The sequence below is a fragment of the Capra hircus genome, chromosome 3 (assembly GCF_001704415.2).
Source record: "Capra hircus breed San Clemente chromosome 3, ASM170441v1, whole genome shotgun sequence".
Taxonomy (NCBI): Eukaryota; Metazoa; Chordata; class Mammalia; order Artiodactyla; family Bovidae; genus Capra; species Capra hircus.
Genome location: NC_030810.1, coordinates 11023378 through 11047196, shown reverse-complemented (window position 1 = coordinate 11047196; position 23819 = coordinate 11023378). Strand labels below are relative to the sequence as shown.

At 35.2% G+C, this 23819-nt stretch overlaps 1 protein-coding gene across 4 annotated transcripts in view; it reads right to left on the bottom strand.

Moving 5' to 3' along the window:
• Positions 1-23819, bottom strand: part of AGO3 (argonaute 3, RISC catalytic component) — a 125647-nt gene that overhangs the window by 37961 nt on the left and 63867 nt on the right. For all 4 annotated transcript variants that reach the window (XM_018041517.1, XM_018041526.1, XM_018041535.1 and 1 more), the window contains 7 exons: positions 12476-12610; positions 8407-8494; positions 8136-8283; positions 7571-7690; positions 5574-5696; positions 5140-5273; positions 162-346 (listed from right to left, as the gene is read on the bottom strand). In XM_018041517.1, the coding sequence (XP_017897006.1) occupies positions 162-346; positions 5140-5273; positions 5574-5696; positions 7571-7690; positions 8136-8283; positions 8407-8494; positions 12476-12610 (933 nt within the window). The remainder of the gene's footprint in view (positions 1-161; positions 347-5139; positions 5274-5573; positions 5697-7570; positions 7691-8135; positions 8284-8406; positions 8495-12475; positions 12611-23819) is intronic.

Genomic DNA, 23819 nt, shown 5'->3' with positions numbered 1-23819 from the left:
TTTTTTTTTTGGCAAGCAGGATCTTAGATCTCTGACTAGGGATCAGACCCACGTCCCCTGCCTTGGGAGCGTGAAGTTTTAACCACTGGATCGCCAGGGAAGTCCCTGAAAGGAATAGAAAGTACCTGAGGAAAAATGCAATCTTAATACGGTATCTTTACCATACACTGGCGTCTTCCCGGGCAGGATAACAATAATGAGCTGCAGCCCTGAGTAGGTGTTCTTGAGATGCCGGAACATGGGCTCCACGCTGTCTGCCCCTTGCGCGTATTTGCAGAAGCAAGGCTGACCCTGGATGGGCATCCCTGCGTCCTTGGAAATCTTCCGCAGCTGGTCCGTGAAACCCCTGGAAGGAGAAATCACTAAAAATAAAGCTTTTGTCTAGTTGTCAACATCTAAAAAGTAGTAATGGAAAGTTTGGGAAGGGAATGGAAAACAAAGCAAAGATTTGTGTGCTCCATATAGCAAGAGGTCACCAGACTAGTGATGTGAAAGGCCAGCAACTGGTCAGTAATCTATTTTGCAAACCAAGAACACTATTTTATGGCTATGTGACATTTTGTAGTTTACAAAGGATATCAGTAATAGAGTGTGCTGGTTAAGAGCTCAGCTCTAGAATTAGCATGACAGGTTCCAGTTCTAATTCTGTTACTTGCTAGCTACAGAATTTCAGGCAAATTTTTTCAGTTTCTCTCATCTGTAAAATGACTACTTCCAATATAGGGTTGATGTGAAGATTAAATGAGATAATACACGTTAAGCACTTAGTGCATTGCCCAAGACCTGGTGTAAAAGCTTGATAAATTTAAGCTATTATACATTTTCTAATTTGATCCTGACAAGATTCATAAGAAGGTGGTAGGGTAAGGTGTTATCACCATTTTACAGATCTGAAAATAGCTTCAGGGACATTAAGTATTAGATCAAAATCAAATGCTTAGATAAGCGGCAAGACCCAGAACTATGACCTAGTTCAGAATTTCTTTCTACAATAATACCTATTTGAAACTAGGATAGCAGGAAAGATTCTGTCCTCAGAAAAGATTTAGGAAAAAAAAAAAAAAGAGAAAACATTAAAAAAAAAAAAGAGGTAGACAGCACTTTAATAATTCTGCACTTAGCCTAGGATAAATAAGTAATAATGTTGAGGTTTAACAATCACTTTACTTGTTTTTAAAACAAATACATCCCTAAGTCAAGGATCTGAATGGTCTTTGCTCAAAAACTCTGATTCCCTCAGGACAGAGATGAAGTTTGTAGGAATTCCCTCCTCCTCCTTTTCCTTATTAGTATCTAATTCAAGAAAGTATGAAGTTGAATATTTTCACTTAGCCTGAACAAGAGCCGTAAGCCCAATGATTATGAGACTTCTATCAAGCCATGAATAACAGATGTAAAATGAAAAAGAGTACCTCAAAGCTTGAAAAACAACTGGAGGTGACTTCTTTAGTCTCTGGAGGTCAAGAAAGATAATCGCAGCATTGTACTTAACTGCGCTCCTGACATTTTACTTGAAAGCCAGGGGATAACAAGTGTGGAGAGAGAATATACTACGTGAACCTCAAGACACACATTTAGAGATTTGGAGCTAATAAAAAGGAGGTGGCACTAGTGGTAACCTGCCTGCCAATGCAGGAGATGTAAGAGACGCAGGTTCGATCTCTGGGTTGGGACGTTCCCCTGGAGAAAGGCATGGCAACCTACTCCAGTGTTCTTGCCTGGAGAATCCCGTGGACAGAGGAGCCTGACGAGCTATAGTCCATAGAGTCGCCAGGAGTTAGACATGGCTTAGTGTGCACACATGCATGAACAGAATTAAATAGAAAAAAAAACTTTTTTCACATGAGGGAGGCAAAACAAATTCTGAATTGATCCTGGGGTAAACTGATCTCTATGTCACTCAAGAACTATTCATTACAGGCATATAGGGTCTGTTAGTGGACTTGGACAATAATAATTTTTCTTAGGATTAGATTCTAGAGAGGAGATAAGAACTTTACACAAATATTATAACTTTATTTTACACAGGCAGTGACAAGTACAAATGGAGAGGATACTGACAAACTACTAACTTGACTATTATGGATTATTTCCGCATTGCAAATCACAGAAGATTGAGTATCATTTATAGGAGTAGAGATAAAATAGAGGCATTTCAGTAAAGAGCAGCATGAGTGTAAATGGAAAAAAACACCAGAGAGTTTGAGGGCATACAGTGTTCAGTTTCTTTGTCCAAAATACATGAACATGGAGAAAGGATTTAAAGAGGCAAATGGAAAAACTTAAAAAATGTTTTTCTTCGTTAATCAGAAGCCTAAAGTTTTAGAATGGAGCTCATCACAAGTGGAGTTGGTACTCTTTTCATGATAGCACAACTCCTCAAACAACAGTAACAACAGAAGCCCTCAAGAGGGCCACAGCCCCAAAGATTGGTGTGCCAAAGGAGAGGAGACAGAGGAGAAAGGAAACCAAAGTGATAAAAAGAAACCAGGGAGGCAAGAATGGAGAGACTGTCAGTAAGGCAGTCAATTGTATCTAATGCTGCACAAATTTTAAAAAAATAATGGGTCAGAATCAGTTCAGTTGCTCAGTCATGTCCGACTCTTTGCAGCCCCATGGACTGCAGCACACCAGGCTTTCCTGTCCATCATCAACTCCCGGAGACTACTCAAATTCATGTCCATCGAGTCGGTGATGTCATCCAACCATCTCATTCTCTGTCATCTCCTTCTCCTCCTGTCTTCAATCTTTCCCAGCATCAGGATCTTTTCAAATGAGTCAGTTCTTCGCATCAGGTGGCCAAAGTATTGGAGTTTCAGCTTCAGCATCAGTCCTTCTAATGAATATTCAGGACTGATTTCCTTTAGGATGGACTGGTTGGATCTCCTTGCAGTCCAAGGGACTCTCAAGAGTCTTCTCCAACACTGGCACAGTTCAAAAGCATCAATTCTTTGGTGCTCAGCTTTCTTCACAGTCCAACTCTCACACCCATACATGACTAATGGAAAAACCATAGCCTTGACTAGAAGGACCTTTGTGAGCAAAGTAATGTCTCTGCTTTTCAATATGCTTTCTAGGTTGGTCATAACTTTCTTTCCAAGGAGCAAGCATGTTTTAATTTCATGGCTGCAGTCACCATCTGCAGAGATTTTGGAGCCCCCCAAAATAAAGTCTCTCATTGTTTCCATTGTTTCCCCATCTATTTCCATGAAGTCATGGGACCAGATGCTATGATCTTAGTTTTCCAAATGTTGAGTTTTAAGCCAACTTTTTCACTCCCCTCTTTCACTTTCATCAAAAGGCTCTTTAGTTCTTTTTCGCTTTCTGCCATAAGGGTGGGGTCATGTGCATATCTGAGGTTATTGATATTTCTCCTGGCAATCTTGATTCTGGCTTGTGCTTCATTCATCTCAACATTTGGCATGATGTACTCTGCATAGAAGTTAAATAAGCAGGGTGACAATATACAGCCTTGACGCACTCCTTTCCAGATTTGGAACCAGTCTGTTGTTCTATGTCCAGTTCTAACTGTTGCTTCTTGACCTGCATACATAGTTCTCAGGAGGCAGGTCAGGTGGTCTGTTATTCCCATCTCCTGAAGAGTTTTCCAGAGTTTGTTGTGATCCACACAGTCAAAGTCTTTGGCATAGTCAATAAAGCAGAAATAGGTGTTTTCTGGAATTCTCTTGCTTTCTTTAATGATTCAGTGGATGTTAGCAGTTTGATCTCTGATTCCTCTGCCTTTTCTAAATCTGGCTTGAACATCTGGGAGTTCACGGTTCATGTACTGTTGAAGCCTGGCATGGAGAATTTTGAGCATTACTTTGCTAGAGTGTGAGATGAGTGCAGTTGTGTGGTAGTTTAAGCATTCTTTGGCATTGCCTTTCTTTGGGATTGGAATGAAAACTGACCTTTTCCAGTCCTGTGGCCACTGCTGAGTTTTCCAAATTTGCTGGCATATTGAGTGTAGCACTTTCACAGTATCATCTTTCAGGATTTGAAATAGCTCAACTGGAACTCCATCACCTCCACTAGCTTTGTTCGTAGTGATGCTTCTTAAAGCCCACTTGACTTCACATTCCAGGATGTATGGCTCTAGGTGAGTGATCACACCATCATGGTTATCTGGGTCATGAAGTTCTTTTTTGTATAGTCCTTCTGTGTATTCTTGCCACCTCTTCTTAATATCTTCTGCATTTATTAAGTCCATCTGTCCTTTATTGTGCCTATCTTTGCATTTTCCCTTGGTATCTCTAATTTTCTTGAAGAGATCTCTAGTCTTTCCCATTATATTGTTTTCCTCTATTTCTTCACACTGATTACTGAGGAAGGCTTTCTTATCTCTCCTTGCTATTCTTTGGAACTCTGCATTCAAATGGGTATATCTTTCCTTTTCTCCTCTGCCTTTAGGTTCCCTTCTTTTCTCAGCTATTGAGAATAGACCATTAGAACTGATAAGCACAAAGATACTTTTGTGCTTGAAATTGATTCCAGGAATCAGGAATCAATTTTAGTAGAGCACTAAAACTTCAAGGAAAGAGACTGAGTGGAAGCCTGGAATCCTGAGAGAGCATCGAGGCAAAATGAAGACTTGTTTTAAACTTAAACAGAAGATTGATGAGGGAAAGAATCTGGAGAAGACGAAAAGTAGTGGAGATGGAGGCCAAATTTTGGAAAGTGAAAATGAGAAGTTAAATGACTCTTTCAAGGAACTCAACTGAGAAACAAGGATGTTATTTAATTCTCATTCAGTAAATAAGTACTATTATCTCTATTTTTAAAAGGTAAAAACTGAAGCATAATAAGATTAAATAAATTATTCATGGTAATAAAGTTAGGAAGTGGCAAACCGGGGAGTTAAATCTAACCTATTTGCCATCAAAAGTCAATGGTACTTCTGCTATATCATATAAGCTAGTCTATTAGAATGCCTATAAGAATCAGTCAGTGACTTGGATACGACCAAAAAATTCAGAATCTTCATCAAAGTACTGAGAAGAAACATTTTTAAAGGTTCATTGATTAAATATACTTCATATTGAGGCAATGTTGGTTAGAACATTAGCTGAATAATTTAAAACTGAAATACAAAATTTAAACACAAAATGGTCCCGAAGTGAAACTAATGACAAGCCTTACTTCAATATTTCTTCTCTACACTGCCTCTGTGTGGCAAAACAAGCTATAGCCCACATTTTGATTTCAACTCCTGTGTGGAACTGTTTCCCTCGCATGTCCCATACTCCATGGCTTGGTGTTGCTACAGTCCGGTTCTACAGAGAAAGAGAAATAATAAGGCAAAAAAGAGCAAACATTTAATATATAACTTATTTGAATGAGCTGATAATAAGCATTTCAAATTGCTGGAATAGGCTTTTCTAAATCAATATTTTATATTTTTATCACAGAAAAACAAAAGTTCCACTAAGTTCAAGCAAAGACACTCATCTTGAAACAAAAAAACTATTGGAATGCAAAATACTTTCTAAATTCCAGACTCAGCTAGGATGTCCTTCTCTCCAAACACAGAAACTGTATGTTTATAATTTAAACATGGTATCAAGAGGTTTTACCCGGCCTCCATATTGGAGCATAGGTGCTGGAAGTACGCGTCCGGTTACATGAGCCATTTCATCTCGAACTTTAAATTGAAACTCTTGAACAAATGGATCTGTTTCATAATTTGCACTTCTTACCTAACAACAGAAAAGGTTTGTAGTTACTTTCAAAATTCCCCTACTTTCCCTTTAGAACCCTCTAATTTTTTTCTTCACTGTGTCAATAATGTTTTATAATAGGTCTAGAAAATGGTACCCAAAACCCAAAATATAGAGCAGATTCTTAACCTGGGGACTACAGACCATGAGTGGACAGTAAGAGGTTTGTGAACTTCCTGTTCATTTATAGAATATTTAAATGTATTAGGCTGGGTAATAAGAAATTTCAACTATTTATGACTCATGAAAATGGTAATTTTATATAGTTAAGCCTAATACTTTTTGGGGAGGGTGGTCAAGAGATTGCAAGAGAAATACCTGACCTAAAAATGGTTAATTACTTCTAATCAGAGGATCTGGACATATACTATTAAAATTTTACGTAGCGCTTGATAGCAAATATCAATAATCCTAAGCTTTTTTCCCTAATTGATAACAAATTATATAAAATCTACTTGAATATTTTCCAATAAGACACAGCAGAAGATAAAATTTACTTAAAGAGATACACTTGAGACAGATAGGAAAGCCAAGATGAGATGCAGATTATAATTTTTACATAATATACCAATATATGCAAAGAATTTATTGTAATCTCAGAAGTGTAATTCATGCTTATAGTGTTCTATAATGTGTTTTTCAAAACATATTTTTTTAGTCTCAGGGTAAAGGTCAGATAAGGTTACAAAAAGGGCAATGTTCAAGTCTTTGAGTAAAACATCTAGTAAAAACACTATGTAAATCTACATATATAATCCCACAAGAAGCAGGAAAAGTTTTCTAAATTATGCGCTAATGATTTTTTCCTTCAAGCTTAAATGCCATTCATTTCTGTAAGATTATAAAGAATGACAACTATTTACCAAGACTTGCTTGGTGATGTGCTTGGTGTGAAATGTTTTATGATTTTTACAATAACCTTAATTACAAATAAGTCTTTTATACTTTTTATTTTACAGAGGATAAAACTAAAGCTTAGTAAAGTGAAATGATTGGTCTAAACCATATAGCTAAGCAAGTGACATATAATCTGAAATCTGTACATTCTGATTCTAGAGTTCCTACTCTCAGTCACTGTTCTAGCCTACTGGATGCTATAATTATAAATATAGTAAGGGACGGAGGAGCCTGGTGGGTTGCCGTCTATGGGGTCGCAGAGAGTTGGACATGACTGAAGCAACTTAGCAGCAGCAGCAGCTACAGTAACCGTGAGTAAAGAAGTCAAGACTGTGAACCTAGAGCTGTTAAGATTCCAAGTGCTAGCCTGGCAGGCTACAGCCCATGGGGTAGCAAATAGTCGGACACAACTAACTTTCAAGGTAAGATCCAGGTGCCTTTAGTTTTCACTTCGCCCTAATTCTGTCAGTTTTATAATGTATTAATATCTCTTTTCTCCCCATTTAGAATAAGGAGAGCTTAGAGACTCCATAAGGCAGGAGCTGTCTTATACTTCTTTATTCATCCTATACAGCTACCAGTGTTGATACTGGGGCTAAGCAATCCTACTTTGCGTGTTTAGCTTCTCACTATTGCTAGTCATAAAACCTGGACTTTCGTTTCCTATTTTAGGTAGGAGGTGATCAAAGTTCAGTTCACTAAACTGAAACATTAGTTCTGAGATTATCTGTTCTGAATCTAACTAAAGAGCTTGGGGTTAAATTAGAAAGCTCTAACCTTCTTCATAGAATTCACTAAGATTTACCCCAAGACTACCGCTAGAATACTTCCATAATCTCTTTTAATTCTGACAGCCCATGAAATGATAATAAGACATGAACTGATATGGTAGCTATTCTTCTTTAGTAGCTCACCCTAATATGTTTTAAATTTCTATTTCTAGGGTAAGTACTAACCAATCTGCTAATTTCCTCTTGTCTATCTGGTGCAGATCTTGCTGTGGCTTTGATCATAGTGGAGGTTTGATTGTCCGTTAGCTTCTTGATACATCGTTGCCCTGCCACAATATTACAGACCTACAAATGGAAAAAAAGTTTTGTACTAGATATATATATCTTTCTTAAAATTGAGTGCAATTAAATGTGACATTTTAAATCTTAATTTAACTTAAAATTTAAAATCTACTCCATTAAGCCACTTATGTTTAATATCATGTCAAGCAGAAAAGCAGTAAATAATACTGCTTCACAGTATGATTATAATCAGGTAAAATGTACACTGGATAAAAAGGCTGAAAAGAAGTGTACCAAAATGTTAACAGCAGTTATGTTTAGAGGGGCAGGACTGTGGATGAATTTTTTCCCGTATTATTTCATAACTGAAAATTCAGGATAAATAAGGAAATTTAAAGACAGTTCAATTTAAAAATAAATGTGAGAGTATGAAGTAAGTTACAGGTCATTAAAAATCTTAACAGAATGATGAATAAGAGGATATTAATAAGCAGCCTAAACACATTACTTCTAGTGGCAGATAGGTATGTTTCTGTTCCTGCCCCACTTGCAGACAGGGAAGGTGTGGGTACTTCAGCTGAAGAGTATACTTTTCTCTGAAATACTGTGCTACTGTTCTCTCCACAGTTTGGCCATTTTCTAACTGTAAAGGAAAGCTGGAAAAAAAAAATTACACATTAACAATTCATCCCATTAGGAGCAAGCAAAACACCCAATCTACCAACTAGAGTAAGCTGCCTCACATCATCTCTGTTCTGACAAACACCAGCTTTTCTTACGTTTGATGACTGGCAGGCCTTCTTGTTACATTACAAACACGGTATTTCCGTCTCATTGTTCCACAATGAGTCACTTCAACCTTCAGACCTGTTCCCAACAAGAAAAACTGAGGTTACAGAACTGTCACAAGTGACATATTCATAACTCTAAAGCCTGTTCACCACTATAAGAACTCAAAATTCTAAACAGACAGAAAATCTGTGAAATAGGCGATATGATTAACAAAGGATTATATATATATATATATATAACATAGTTAATAATGGGTACAATTATGATAGACCTAATTCCAAACCATTTCCCTATTCTATCAAGCTATTAAAAAATAGCATAAAATTTGCAAAGCCTTTAGATCAAGGGATAAAGTTCTTCATTAATTTTATAAAAAAGCTCTGCTTATATTGCAGGTTTTTATGCTGGGAGAGGGAAGAAGCAATGGAAAGGAGTTACCATAACTCTCAAAACATTCTGTAACCTTCAAAGTATGTGATATCTCAACTCCCCAGGCATCACATACTGACTGAAGATCATAATTTCATAAAGCTCATGAAGAAAGTCCTTCACAGATTTTTAAACAAGGAAGAAAAAAAAAAAATCCCAGGCCCTTTTAACAGCAGTGGAGTGACAACTTTGTTAGAGGATAATACAGTGACACAGTTCTTTCACTACTGACCATTAGAAGTCAGGGCAAAAGAGCGAATGCAACCAAACTAATTCCTGCAGCAAGTAATCCAGACGTTCTTATGGAATCAATGACCCCTTTGGGAATCTGGCAAAAGCAATAAATTCTCAGAAAAATGCAACATACACTTAATGCAGCATATGAATTTAGATGTTAGTGGATCCATGAGTCTGTCTGTGGACCCTAGGGGTTTGAGGATCCCAGGTCTGCTTTAGAAGGTGAAGCTGTGGGCTTTTAAACCATTGGCTGAAATTCTCTGGGATGAATTTTCCTAAGCAATGGTGTCCAAAAGGATTTTCTGAGATGATACGATTTCTACACCTGTACTAAAATCACTAGTAATGTTCCTGAGCACAAGAAATGTAGCTACTGTGACTGAAATTGTTTTTCTTTTGTACCTATGTATCCCATAGTGCAGGTGTTCTCAACCTGAGGTGACGCTGACCTCCAGGGGAGATTTGGTAATGTCTGGAGGTATTTTGGGGGGCTTCCCTGATTGTTAAAACTGGGGGTGCTATTGGCATCTGGTGGATGCTAGATTTAGGAATGGGTGGACCCAGGGATGCTGCTAAATTATATTGCAACGCACAGAACAGCACTACCTCCCATCCCCGACCGCAACAAAGAATTATCCAGCCCAAAATATCAATAGTGCCAAGGTTGAGAAACCCTGCTACAGTATAACTTATTTTCCTATCTACTAACTGCAAAACCAAACACAAAGTTCAATCACAGTAATATTTTCTTATGACATATGAGCACAAATTAAGATGTTAAATGGACACAGTGCCGCTATACCAGACTGGTATGAGGTTTTTTGAGCAGTACTCTTAACTGAGTCAGTGAGAAATAGTTTTTGTTAGTAACTATCTTTATAAAACTAAACTTTCAGGTCAATTAGAGCATTTATTATGCTTCTATATTATAAATGAAAATAGAAAATATTACCAAGAGAAGGTCTTTCAAGAAGGAAATACCAACTATATGAAGTAAACAAGATGTAAAAATACTGTTTGGGGGAAAACATGATGGAAAAATTTAAAACAAATTTCCATTATCTATACCACTTAGCAATTTGTTTTCAAATCTCCCCTTTGAATTAAAAAAAAAATTATCAGTAAGGTTCTACAAGCCTACTAAATAAGTTTTTATCAAAAATAAAACTGACACTCTTACATACGTATGGTACTTTTACCATAAAGTTCCTCCAATATTTCTGCTATTTAACTATGATGAATTATTATACAAAGAAACCACCCTAAAGTTATTAATTATTTAGGAAAAAGTTCAACTGGAATGAAATGAGTATTGTACTAGGAAGTGTATTCATTATACCATAGTTTATACCATTATTAAACAGTTTTCATCAAATTTCTCATGCTGACTAAAAATTAAACTCAAATATATAGTTTAAAACATGTAACTTTGATTCTCTTGTGTTACTGAGATAGGAATACATGATGTACTTTAAAGAGCTCTCTCTCTCTTTTTTAAAAGCCTTCTTGACTTTGAATGGAGGAAAAAATCATCAGTTTGTCAATTAGATCTAACTCATACTTTTCTACCCCAAATCTACAGTCATAGGTGCCTAAGAGTGAGATTCAAATTCAGGGGTTAGCAAAGAATTGAAATTTTTAAAAAAAATGGACTAGATAATTCTCTGCCCAGGTCCCTCCCCAAACCCTCCATCCAACCGAAAAATGTTTTTGGCTTTAATAAATCAAATATTGAACCTATAAACTTGGCTTTACCTTCACTATAACATCAACTTTATAATGCTTTCTAGTCATTTTTTCAGTCATTTCTTTGGCCCCCTGAGCAGTTGAAGTTAAGATCGAGTCCATGCTCTTCGGGCAGCAGTTGAATCCTTGTTCTGTACATCTTGTATTTTCTGTGATAGAGTGGTGATATGAGTTGATTGCATAGTTACCGCAAAATAATGTAAGTGACTTCATGATATCAGAGGTGGTAACTAAGCAGCAACTCCACTGGAAACCATGGCATTTAGATGATCACATATTAATGGTTGGTAATGCACTACCTTCCAACAAAGCTGACTGTGCAGTTAATGCACTACCTTCCAACAAAGCTGACTGTGCAGTTAATACAGATTATGACAGGACAATGGTATGGCTGCAATACAAGAATATATAACACTTTCTTATTCTGACAAAAGTCTTGAGATAAATAGATGCTTATCTTCAAAGCAGGAGGGAAATTCCTTTAAATGTTTTACTACAATGACTATTTCTCTCTCTTGGTTACTGAATGGCACAGAATAAATGATTACCGGAGCTAGCAGGATGTATTCAACTATACTAACTGATTTGGGGGACTGAAAGATGTTCAGAAAACAAACTTCAAATTACCTGCAACAAATAGGTAAAACCTTAAGACTAAACAACATAATTATTTCTGACTATTTAAGATGTAACACTTATTACAAACAGAATTTATAGTATTCATTCTAATTAGAGAATATCGAATTTCTCTTTGTGCCTAAATAATAAAGAACTAAATACAGTGGAGTCACATCTTACATGAGGACTAAGTTCCAAAGTGATGAACAAGGCAAGAATCTTACATAATCAAAATTATTCTTGAAAAATCCCTTAAACTGCTGATAAAGTACACTGATTAAATTAAATTGCTGATAAACCCATTATATATGGGTTTGCACATAAAACTGTATATTTACATAGAAAGCTACAATTATATAAAGAATAAATATATATAAAATATAAATTTTAGACTATAACTGAAATTAATTTTTAATTTTTCCCTTTGGAAGACCATGTAGAAATGAATTTATATTAGTAAAATATATATATGATGTAAGACCACTGTATAAATTTTAGCCGCTAACTATAAAGCAGGCAAGATCAACTGTCAACTAAATAATGTACATGAAGTTACTAAGTTTCAGCTCTAGAACAACACATGAAACAGGCTAGCCCCACATCTATAAATTTACAAAGAAATAAAATATTCTGCTATCATTTCAGAAAAATAAAGAAGTCACTATATTAAAATATGTTCAAAGAATGGCTCCAGTCCCAAAGTGTCAATGTTTTGGAAATAAATTTCCTATTTTAGACAGTATCATAGGAGCATTTTTCTATGAGAGTACCTCTTTATGCCTTCAGCTAGTAAGGGAAAGTATCAACAAAAAATTAGCTAGTATTAATTCCATTACTTGGTATTTCTTTCATTGAAACACTACCTAAGATGTTATGACAATGAATTTAATGTAACATTTTAAAATTAATCCATATTTTTACTGGTGATTCTACATGAACAGATTTAAATCTTAAAACAATTTCCATGAAAGTTTACTATATTCATGCATTTTACAGTTAAGTTGTTCCAAATGCTAATGAACTCACCTTTTATCTCTTTGGTGAATTTTACCCTATGAGAATCAGTCAGAGGTCTTGGTTGCTCATCAATATTATGTATATCAAGAACTTCACACATGAACTGAATTACAGGTTGTGCTTTGTAGAAGGCAGTGGCAGAAACTTAGAAGAAAAACACAAAGGGTACAAATTAATGTTTCCTTAAAAAAACTCAATCTAAGGCTCCATGATAACTAATTATAGAGTTAAAATTACCCTCTTACATATACCTATATATCAATACATATAAAAAAATTTCCAAAATTAAGCAGTTTCAACTTGACCTGTTTGACTACAAGACAAGCACAACAACAGAAAAACCTAATATTACAGTTTTTATAATCTTTTTCATTATGGGTAACAGAATCTTTCCATTCCCTAATACATGTACAGAGCAGTGTTCTGGCTATGAGACAAGGCCTATAAAGGGACAAAGAAGGCCAGAGTGCCTCAGAAGACAAGGTTAGGTATTATTTCTTAAACATAGCCTTTCGTGCCACCCCAGATTGCTTATCTGTTCTAAGGTGAGCTTTCCCTGTCTTGCACAGATTTGAGAAGACAATGGTATTAAATGTTACTAGTGCTAATTCAAGCTACAGGTAGTAACAACATCTGCCCAATGTTATCTAGCTACAATAAGCAGTCTTCGAGGAGCCAACTAGTATGACTTCTTAATCCTGGATTTTGGAACTGGAAGAGAGCTTCACCAATAGTTAGCAGATCACCATCATTCATTTCTTAAATACTTACGGGCTGCTATTATGTGCTAAAAGATACTGGGGGTACAGTGAAAAGTAAAACTAGAACAGACAGTAGGCTGAAAAGTGAAAAGTGCTAGTCTCTCAGTCGTTTCTGACTCCTTGAGATCCCACGGACTGTAGCCCATCAGGCTCCTCTGTCCATGGAATTCTCCAGGCAAGAATACTGGAGTAGGTTGCCATTCCCTTCTCCAAGGGATCTCCCCAACCCAGGGATCGAACCCAGGTCTCCTGCATTGTAGGAAGATTCTTTACCACCTGGATCAACATGCTATCATATTATTTCCCTACCTAAAAAACATGTCCACAGTGGTGCCCTTTCTCTTATTCTCCTTGGTTTAGGTTTAAGCGTCTTTCATAAAATGTCCCTCATCTCTGGAAGGATATTTAACAAGACTTTAAGTAGTTAGGTGGTGAGACTATTGAGGATATTTTTTATTTTTTTTATCTTTATTTTTTAATAGTGAGCACATATTACATTTTCATTTCAATATATATTTAATATATATATTATTTTAATATATATGTATATATATACACATATATAAACAATATATATGTTATTTCAATAATATATGAATGAAGTCTCAGCACAAAAAATTTAAATAACATAGATATAAACAGTAAAGACATCTGGTCTCCAAGTATCTTTTAAGAAGTAACCATTATTTGTAGCTAATACCTAACTACTACATGTACTAATTATGGACATGGACCTACTATATGTCCCTAACAATAGATAGCTCTGTTGGTTTTGTACTTCCATATCTTGTTCTTTTAATATACACTTAGAGATAAAATGGATATATAAATCTTAAAAACATGAGATCAGATAATAAATGTTTTATGACTTGCTTTATTGTTTTATTATTATTTTAAAACTAACAATGTCTTAGAGAACTTTCCATGTCAATAATTTCTTTTTAATGGTTTCATATTATTCTGTAGTTTGGGTGCATGGTAATTAAGTGAATATATATCTCATTCCTCTCTTAATGAAAAAGAACACAAATGATAAAAAATTAGAAACACTATTTTGGGCTTTGATTTCTTTTTCTCAGTATGTATGTTGCAGATAGATCTTATATGTACTAATACGGAATTATATCATTCTTTTTCACATTGCAGGATATCTCACTACCTGGATCTACTACATGTCCCTAATGATGGATAGTTATGTTGGTTTTGTATTTCCACCCAAATAAGCTTTAGAAATACCTTTACAATTTCAAGCTAACTGAAAAAAGAGAGACTGATAAGACTGTATCAGCATTCTGGATATCTTATTTAAATCTTATACATTAAAAAACTGTATACCTACATTCTTCTATTAAAAATGTGAGAATACTGTTGTACATTAAAATGAGACTGGCAGGAAATATATTAAATAAACATATACTGCTTCTGTGTTAAATAAAAAAAATTAAGTGGATAAAGGAAAATAACTATATGGTCATTAACATGCTTATTTTGTCTTTCCTTTAATTCTACAGGTAAACTTTCTTCACTGGATTATTATAATACTAGCACTCACAATTAATTCGTCTTATCTCACAGAGCTGAAACTACTAAACAAATATTATCCTGTTTAATATTCTATTAATTTTCCTTAGTGTTTATACTTTTAATCATTTTACTATTTACCATCTTCCCTACAGCAATGTAGGCATTTGAGATGAAGGAAAGTTCTTACACAAGATGGGATAAAATCAGTGAATACAGCTGAATTAGGCATGGGTTTCAAAGAGCAAGGATCTGTCTCTCTATCCCTAACATTTTATAAACCTACATATACATGCATTTTTCCCTTCATTCCCTTTCACAAATCAACTCAGTTTAACTGAACAAGTAATATTTACACTTACTATTTTAAAAACCTATTAACAAAATATATGACATTAAAACACTAAGGGGAATAAATGTACAATCATTTCTATAGACAACTGCTCTGAAAAAAGCATCAGATAAAATTCAGCACCATAACTAAAACTTTCACAGTACCAAGACTAGAAAGGAGCTTCCTTAATTTGATAAAAGTTATTCATCAAAATCTATGGTAAATTCAACGTAAGTTAATAGAAAGTGCTAGCTGGCATAGGAATCCAAGTTAAGAGAAATAAAAGATAAAAGGATTGGAAAGGAAGAAACAAAATTATTATTCTTCACAGTACGATTGTTGAGAGAGAAAACCCTCTAATCTATAGATAAATTATAGAATAAGAGAGTTCAGTAAGGCTACTAGATTTAAGGTCAACAGATACAAATAAATTATACTCTTATATACTAGCAACCAACTTAAAATGTAATTTAAAAAAAGATACCATTAAAAAAAAAAGACACCACTTAACATCACAACAAAAAGTGTAAGACACTTGGGATAAAATCTAAACAAAAGATGTAGAAGACTCACTGAAATAATAGGTATCTTTACTACTAGAGAAGATCTAAATATTAATAAATGGAGCAGCATACCTTAGTGGTAAAATTTATTTATAAATTAATCTGTAAATTCAAAGCAATTTCAATCAAATACCAATAAGATATAACCCTCTTGACCTCTGGAAATTAAGAAGCTGATACTAAAATTAACATGAAAGAGAAATGAAACCAGAACAGCTAAGAGAGTTTCTAAGAATAAGGTCTGCCCTAACATTCATCAAGATTTGTTATAATCCTATTCAAGTCAAGAGACTGTGGGGACAAACACAGAGATCAGCAGAGTATCCTTCAAAGTCTAAATTACACAGTATAGGAAACAAATTCCTATTTAGAGAACTGAACATGAAAAGAAAAATAGACATTTAAAGGAAAAGATAGAACATCCTTATGATCTTGAAAGCAGGAAAGAATTTCTTAAGATACAAAAACGATTAAAAAAATGGTACCATAAACAAAGCTAAAAAACAACAGGCAAATGGATATGTATAATACACACAACAAATGATTACTATCCAGAATATGTAATGAGTACCTATAAATCAAGCTTAAAACAGTACAGTGCCAAAAGAGACATGGCTAGGTATTTCACAGAAGAGAAAATCTAAATGTCAAAAAACAAATTTTTACTATTTTATTTATAATAAAGGAAATACATATAAAAACTCTATTGAGCTATCATTTTATACCAATCAAAATGGGCCAAAAACATTACAATGGACAATACAAGCTGACAATAAGCCAAAGGAAGAATGAAGAATGAAAATTCTCATACAGTATGTATGAATATAAACTGATATAGTCAGGAGCAAATGGTAATTTATAGTAAGTTTGGAGATGAGCATAATTTCCAACTCAACAATTCCACTCTACTAGAATATATGCTCTACAAAAATCCTGTATCTGTAGAGGGCAACATGAATAAGAATGCTCACTGTAGTACAGTTTATAATGATAAAAAGAATGGACACAACCTAAATAACCATCAGTCAGATGGATACATTTGTACCACATTCATATAAACAAAATAAATGAGCAGGTGCTGGAATGCAGATAAATAAAATTGAGAAATAAAAAACTTGAGGAATTTGTACAAAATGAGATATTACCAACTACTTAGATTGCTAGTATCTATATATGTACAGGTGATACACAACTTTGGCAAAAATCATTCTCATTAAGGTTTTGTGATACTTTATAACTCACTTATTGATAATTGATAAAAAATTGTTTCACTGTTGGAAATGTATCCTTTAAAAAAATTTTTTTTTTAATTTATTTGGCTGCTGCAGGTCTTAGTTGTGGCATGCAGGTTTTTTTTTTTTTTTTTGCTGTTGCAACATGTGGGATGCAGCTCTCTGAGCAGGGATTGAGCCCATGCCCCCTGCATTGGGAGCTTAGAGTCTTAGAAACTGGACCACCAGGAAAGTCCCTATCCTTATTTTTTAAATTAGGTTATTTTCTTCTTTTCATGGGTAGCAGCATTAGAATAACAAAAAAAAAAAAAGCTTGGAAATGAAACAGATTCTAATTCTATATCCAGACTAATTATTATTTTTCAGAATTTCCACTCACTTCTATGGAAAATTAGCAAAACACCCATTACTTACAGCATTAGTGTGAAGATTCAATGTAAGATACCTACTTGTGAACGGAACATGGCAGAAACTCATCAGAACTCTTTTTCTCATTTTTTGAAGAATTGTCTACTCATGTCTTTTGCTCTCTGATTTATTGAGCTTTTAATTCTAGGCAAAATCATTCTGTCAATGTAAACTAACTCCTTGAAGAAGCTGAATGGAAGAATGTTCTATGAAGAAGTGATTAGGATTCTTTAGTTTGTACTTTACTGTGTCAAAACTGAAATTTTCTGTTAGGATGCAGCTAAAATACAGATGTGAAAAAATAATAAATATTTACCATATTTAAGGTAATAAGGACTACATGTTCCAAATTAGTCCAAGTCCAAATGAAGAGTATAAAATAAAGCAGTAAATAATGTTGGATCCACGTAAAAACTTAACTACAATTATACTTCAACCTCCTGAGAGATTATGTGCCTCAATTTTACACATTTACTTTCATGGCTCTGAAAGTATAAGAACAGCAATTAAGATCACTTATTATACAATGCCTTTTTATGGTAATAGTGAGCAATTTAGAGGCCATGTTAGACATCTTGCATGCCTATCATTAACTAGCAAAGTATTACTGACATAGTACTCAGGAGATATTGATAAATCAAAGGGTTGGGTTTTTTTTTCTGTTTTTAATAAAAAATATATTTACTAAAGGGTCACTAAAAGGTCACTAAATTATAAAGTGAATACAAATATTCACATAACCAACACTCAGATCAAGAACTAAATATTGGTAGTATTCTCAAAACCGCTTCCCTATCCCCTTCCCAACCTTAACTTACACTTCAACCCTCAAATCCTGGTTCTTATGGTAGTCACTTTTTTTTCTTTTCAGAATTACAACATAGGTACAGATCACTAAGGACAATTTATTTTTTCCAGTTCTTCAATTTTATCTAACTGGAAACATAAAACATATAATCTTTTTGAGATTTGCTAAACATGTTTCTAACTCATTTAAACTAATTATAACTATTTTCTTCATTTCCATTGCTCTGCCTAACACTCCACTGAAGAAATACACAGTTTATCCACTTTAATGTTGGTGGACAGTGGATAGAACTTTGTGCTTTCACTGCCAGGGGCCCAAGTTCAACCCCTGGCCAGGCAACTAAGATCCCACAAGGCGTCCTACGGCAAAAACCAAACAAACAAAAGTCTGATTATTAATGGTGGTGGACTATTTATGCTGGCACTTTCATTTGGTTATTAGAATAATGTTATGAATATCTTATATATTGCCTTTTTGATATACATGCACATGTATATTTCTCTAATAGAAAAGGTGGTATCTCAGTAGAACTGTTGAGTCTAAAGAAAGCTGAGCGTTGAAGAATTGATGCTTTTGAACTGCAGTGTTAAGACTATTCAGAGTCCCTCAGACTGCAAGGAGATCAAACCTGCCAATCCTCAAGGAAATCAGTTCTGAATAGTCACTGACTGATGCTGAAGCTGAAGCTCCAATCCTTTGGCCACCTTATGCGAAGAACTGACTTATTAGAAAAGACCCTGACTGGGAAAGACTGGGAAAGATTGAAGGCAGGAGGAGAAGGGGAGACAGAGGATGAGATGGTTGGATGGCATCACTGAATCAATGGACGTGAGTCCATCGATTTGAGCAAGCTCCGTGAGTTGGTGATGGACAGAGAAGCCTGGTGTGCTGCAGTCCAAGGGGATGAACGACTGAACTGAACTAAGGATGTGTATCTCTAACTTTCCTGGATAATGCCAAAATCTTCCAAAGTGGTTTTAACAACTAACTCTCTCACAAGCAGAGTTTAAGAGTTTAATGTTAGCCTTTCTGGGGATGTGACGTCTCATTTAAAAAAACTATTTGAGGTACAACTTACATACAATAAAATGCATTTTAACTGTATAGCTCAATGATTTTGACAAACGTATACCTCAATGCTATTTGTTGTTCTTGTTCAGTTGTTCAGTCGTGTCCAACTCTTTCCGACCCCATGGACTGCAGCATGCCAGGACTCCCTGCCCTTAACCATCTCTTGGAGCTTGCTCAAACTCATGTCCATTGAGTCAGTGATGCCATCCAACCATCTCATCCTCTATGCTATTATCACTCCAATTAAGACAAAATATGTCATCACCCCCGAAAGTATTTTCCTGCCCCTCTTTAATCAGCTTCCATCACATCTGCTGCAGGCAACCACTGATCTGATTCCTTTCATAATAAATTTGTTCCAGAATTTCACATAAATGGAATTATATGGTATACAACATTTTGTTTAGCTTTTCTGCACATCTTACTTAAGATTCATCCATACCATTTTATAAATTAGTTTTTTAAAATTGCTGGATAGTATTCCATCGTGTAAATAAATCACAATTTGTTTCTCAGTTTACTTGTTGCTGGGCATTTGGGTTGTTTCCAGATCCTAGTTATTACGAACATGTACAAACCTTTGTATGGACCTATTTTTTTTTTTCATTTCTCTTGGGAAAAGACCTAAGAATAGTTAGGACATATGGCAAGAAAATATTTAAATTTTCAAAAATATGCCAAAATATTTTTCAAAGTGGTTGTACTGTTTTATACTCCTACCGTTTCTAATTGTTCCACATTCTTGCCAACACTTAGCATTGCTGGGTTTTTTACTTTAGCAAGTCTAGCAAGAGTGAAGTGATATCTCACTGTGGTTTTTATCTGCATTTTCCTGATGAGCAATGATGTTTAATATCTTCTCAGGTGCTATTGACCATTCCCATAATCTTTTGTGCAGTGTATTTTTTTGACCATTGTTAAAAAGTTTGAGTTATGTAAGCTTTTCATATATTCGACACAAATCTTTTGTTCAGGATATATTATGCAAATATTTGAAACTTTTTCAAATTTCAGTAGCTTGCCTTTTCATCTTCTTAACAGTGTTCTTAAGAGATGGTTTTCACTTAGATTAGGTTTCCAACATACAAAGAAATCTTTGCTTACTCCAAGGGCATGAGTATTTTTCCTCTTTTCTTAGAAGTTTCTCAGTTTTAATGTTTATTTTTTGTACAAATACCCAACTGTTCTGGTATCATTGAGAAGACTATTCTGTCCCCATTGAATTTGGCCCCTCTGTCAAATATCAATCAACCACATAAATGTTTATAGCTATTCTAATTATTTTTTAGCTTTTTGGCTAAGATCAAGTGTAGTATCTGTAGCCATCTTGTAACTTGATTTATATGTCCATCTTTAACCTCAGTATCACAGTTTTCCTTACTGTAGCTTTATAGCATGTCTTGAAATCAGGGATTATAAATCCTCCAACTCTGGTCTTCTTCAAAATGGTTTTTACTGTTCTAGATTCTCTGCATTTCCAAGTAAATCTTAAAATCAGCTTGTCAATTTATATTTATTTTAAGAAGTGAGATTTTTGGTGAGATTCTGGGATTGTGTTGAGTCTACAGATCAATTTCGGAATAATGAGCATCCTAACTATTTCAGTCTTCTGTGCCAAGAACATGGTCTGCGTGCGTGCTAAGTCATTTCGGTTGTGTCTGACTCTTTGTGATCTCATGAACTGCAAGCTGCCAGGTTCCTCTGTTCATGGGATTTTTCAGGCAAGAATACTGGAGTGGGTTGCCATGCCCTTCTCCAGGGGATCTTCCTATCCCAGGGATCAACCTGAGTCTCCTGCATGGTAGGCAGATTCTTTATCATCTGAGCCACCAGGCACATGGTATCTCTGTTTATTTATCTTTCTTATCTTTCTCAGGAAAGTTTTATAGGCTTGCAGTGTAGAGGGTTTGTGTACACATCTCTTTTAAAATCTATCTAGTGCTACCTGTACTAAAATTGGAATGATACAGAGATTAGCATGATCCCTGTGCAAAGATGAAAAAAATCTATGCCTAAATATTTCAAAACTATTATGATGAATGGTACATGTGTTTTTCATTTTTCCAACTGCTGAATGCCAGTATTATCTATTATACTGCTAGCATTATTATGCAACTAATGTCTTGTGATCTGGCAAAATGCATCTATTAACTCTAGTAGGATTTTTTGGGGGGGTAGATTTCTTCAGATTTTTTTAATGTAGACAGTTACGTCTTTTGCAAACAGCGATAGCTGTATTCCTTCCTTTACAATATTACACTTTCACTTTTCTTGGACCAGCAGCACAACGTTGGACAGAAGTAGCGAGAGTAAGCATCCTCCTCTTAATCTTACGGCAGAGTCGTTCACTCTTTCGACACTGAGTATGATGATGCCTGTGTGCTTTTCTAGGTTCTTTGATCAGGTTGGAGACGTTTCCTTTTACTGCTACTGTGTTACAAATTTTTATCATGATAACATTAAAATGTGTCAAATGATTCTTCTGTCTGTTGAGAAGATTACATTGTTTTGGTCAGGTGTCAGATTCAGAGGAATACGAGCCTCATAAAATTGAGCCGAAACGCCTTTTTTCTTCTGTTTTCTGAAATAATCTGTGTAAGACTGCTATCATTTTTTCTTAAATGTCAGATAAATTTTAGCAACGAAATCAACTGGGACTGGAGTTTTGTTAGAAAGGATTATGAATTCAATTTCCTTAACAGATACCAGACTATTCCAGTTTTCTTTGAGCTAACTTTTTAACATTGTGTGTAAGTTATCAAATTAATTAGTATAAAACTGTTCCCTTATCAACCTTTCACTTCTGAAAGATCTTTAATGATAAACCCTTCTTTAATTTTTGACACTAATAATCTGTTTGGTTATTTCTTTTCTTTCTTTTTTTTTTTTGATTAGCCTTCCTAGGAGTTTAAAATTTTTATTAACTTTTTTAAAGGAATCAACTTTTGGTTTCATTCATTTTCTATACTGTTTGTTTACTATTTAATTAACTTTTGCTTGAGTTTTATTATTTCTTACTTTCTATTTGAGTTTAATTTTTTCTTCTAGTTGACGATAGAAACATCATGTGGTAGTCTGCCTCCAACATGATCCCTACTAAGTCTTTCCTCATGGGATTTTGCACCTTTGTGTAAGTCTCTCCTACACTGAATATAACTGGTTTATGTAACTAATAAGACATTACAAAACTGGCAGAATATAGCTTTCAATACTAGGCCTTAATGTCATTACAGCGTCTGCCTTGCTCTCTCATGGATTGCTTGCTCCAAAGAAGCCAGCCACAATATCACGAGGACACTTAACCAACCCTGCCTGTTGAGAGGTCCAGGTGGCAAGAAACTAGGTCTCTAGCACAAACTTACCAATTGAGTTTTACAGATAATAAAACAAGACTTACTCATCCCTTTAAACATTCAAGTATCTACTATATCAGGGACTCCTTTGTGGGTTGGAATTTAAAGATAACCAGACAAAGCCTCTCCATTTTAACAATAGATTCTGGCCAAGCAACTCAGTTCATTCCTTCCCCAAACTCCACTAAAACTCTGGTAAGGAATTAAGGAGAAAAAAAAAAAAAGCATTAATCTAGAAGGAAGGGAGGATCGAAAATAGAAAATGTACAATTTTAGAAGATGGAAAACAAGTAGATAAGCTGTAACTGACACAGCAGATGGGATTCTCAAAAGGTGTGAGAAACGGTAGCATCAGGTGCCTCTGAAACTGGTGATAGAAGAACAGAGGCGGTGCAGAAAAATAAAGACAGAAGCTGTTTGAGAAGCAGGTAAAGTCCTAGACGCCTGTCTAGCTCCATTCACATTGTGGAACAACTGCCTCATCTTTATCCTGGCATAATCTGTAAGTGTATTCTCTGGAAAAAGTAAAAGACTTTTTGGAGGGAAGATGTCAGGCACAGCTGAGGGCACAAGACTGTACCCAAAACAAATAATTAAGTGACCATAAATATTAATTCCTGAATGCAGACACTCCCCAAGCCAAAATCCCCAACTTGGCTTCCAGAATGCATATAACAAGACTATTACCCTTCAGGCAGGAGTCTGAAGTCTGGGTAATTGACTAGCTAAGAGGAAAGGCCTAACTAAGGTCACTAACATTATCGGTTCCCTAGGATCAGCCCAATTAAAGCACTCTATGATAAAGCTCAAAGTCAACTAGTCCCACTAATGAATTCAAAGCATCGAGTCAATGTTTTAGATTCCCACTGCATCATGAATAAATAATCAAGGACATCATATACTTGAAGGAAGCTTCTGAAATGGAGGACAGTGATCAAAACAAACAAAATAGATTTTGGAGGAAGAATAAGCATGTGCAAGAAAAAGAAAACTCAACAGACTGGTTCCAAATAGGAAAAGGAGTACATCAAGGCTGTATATTGTCACCCTGCTTATTTAACTTATATGCAGTGTACATCATGAGAAACGCTGGACTGGAAGAAACACAAGCTGGAATCAAGATTGCCGGGAGAAATATCAATAACCTCAGATAGGCAGATGACACCACCCTTATGGCAGGAAGTGAAGAGGAACTAAAAAACCTCTTGATGAAAGTGAAAGAGGAGAGTGAAAAGGTTGGCTTAAAGCTCAACATTCGGAAAACGAAGATCATGGCATCCGGCCCCATCGCTTCATGGGAAA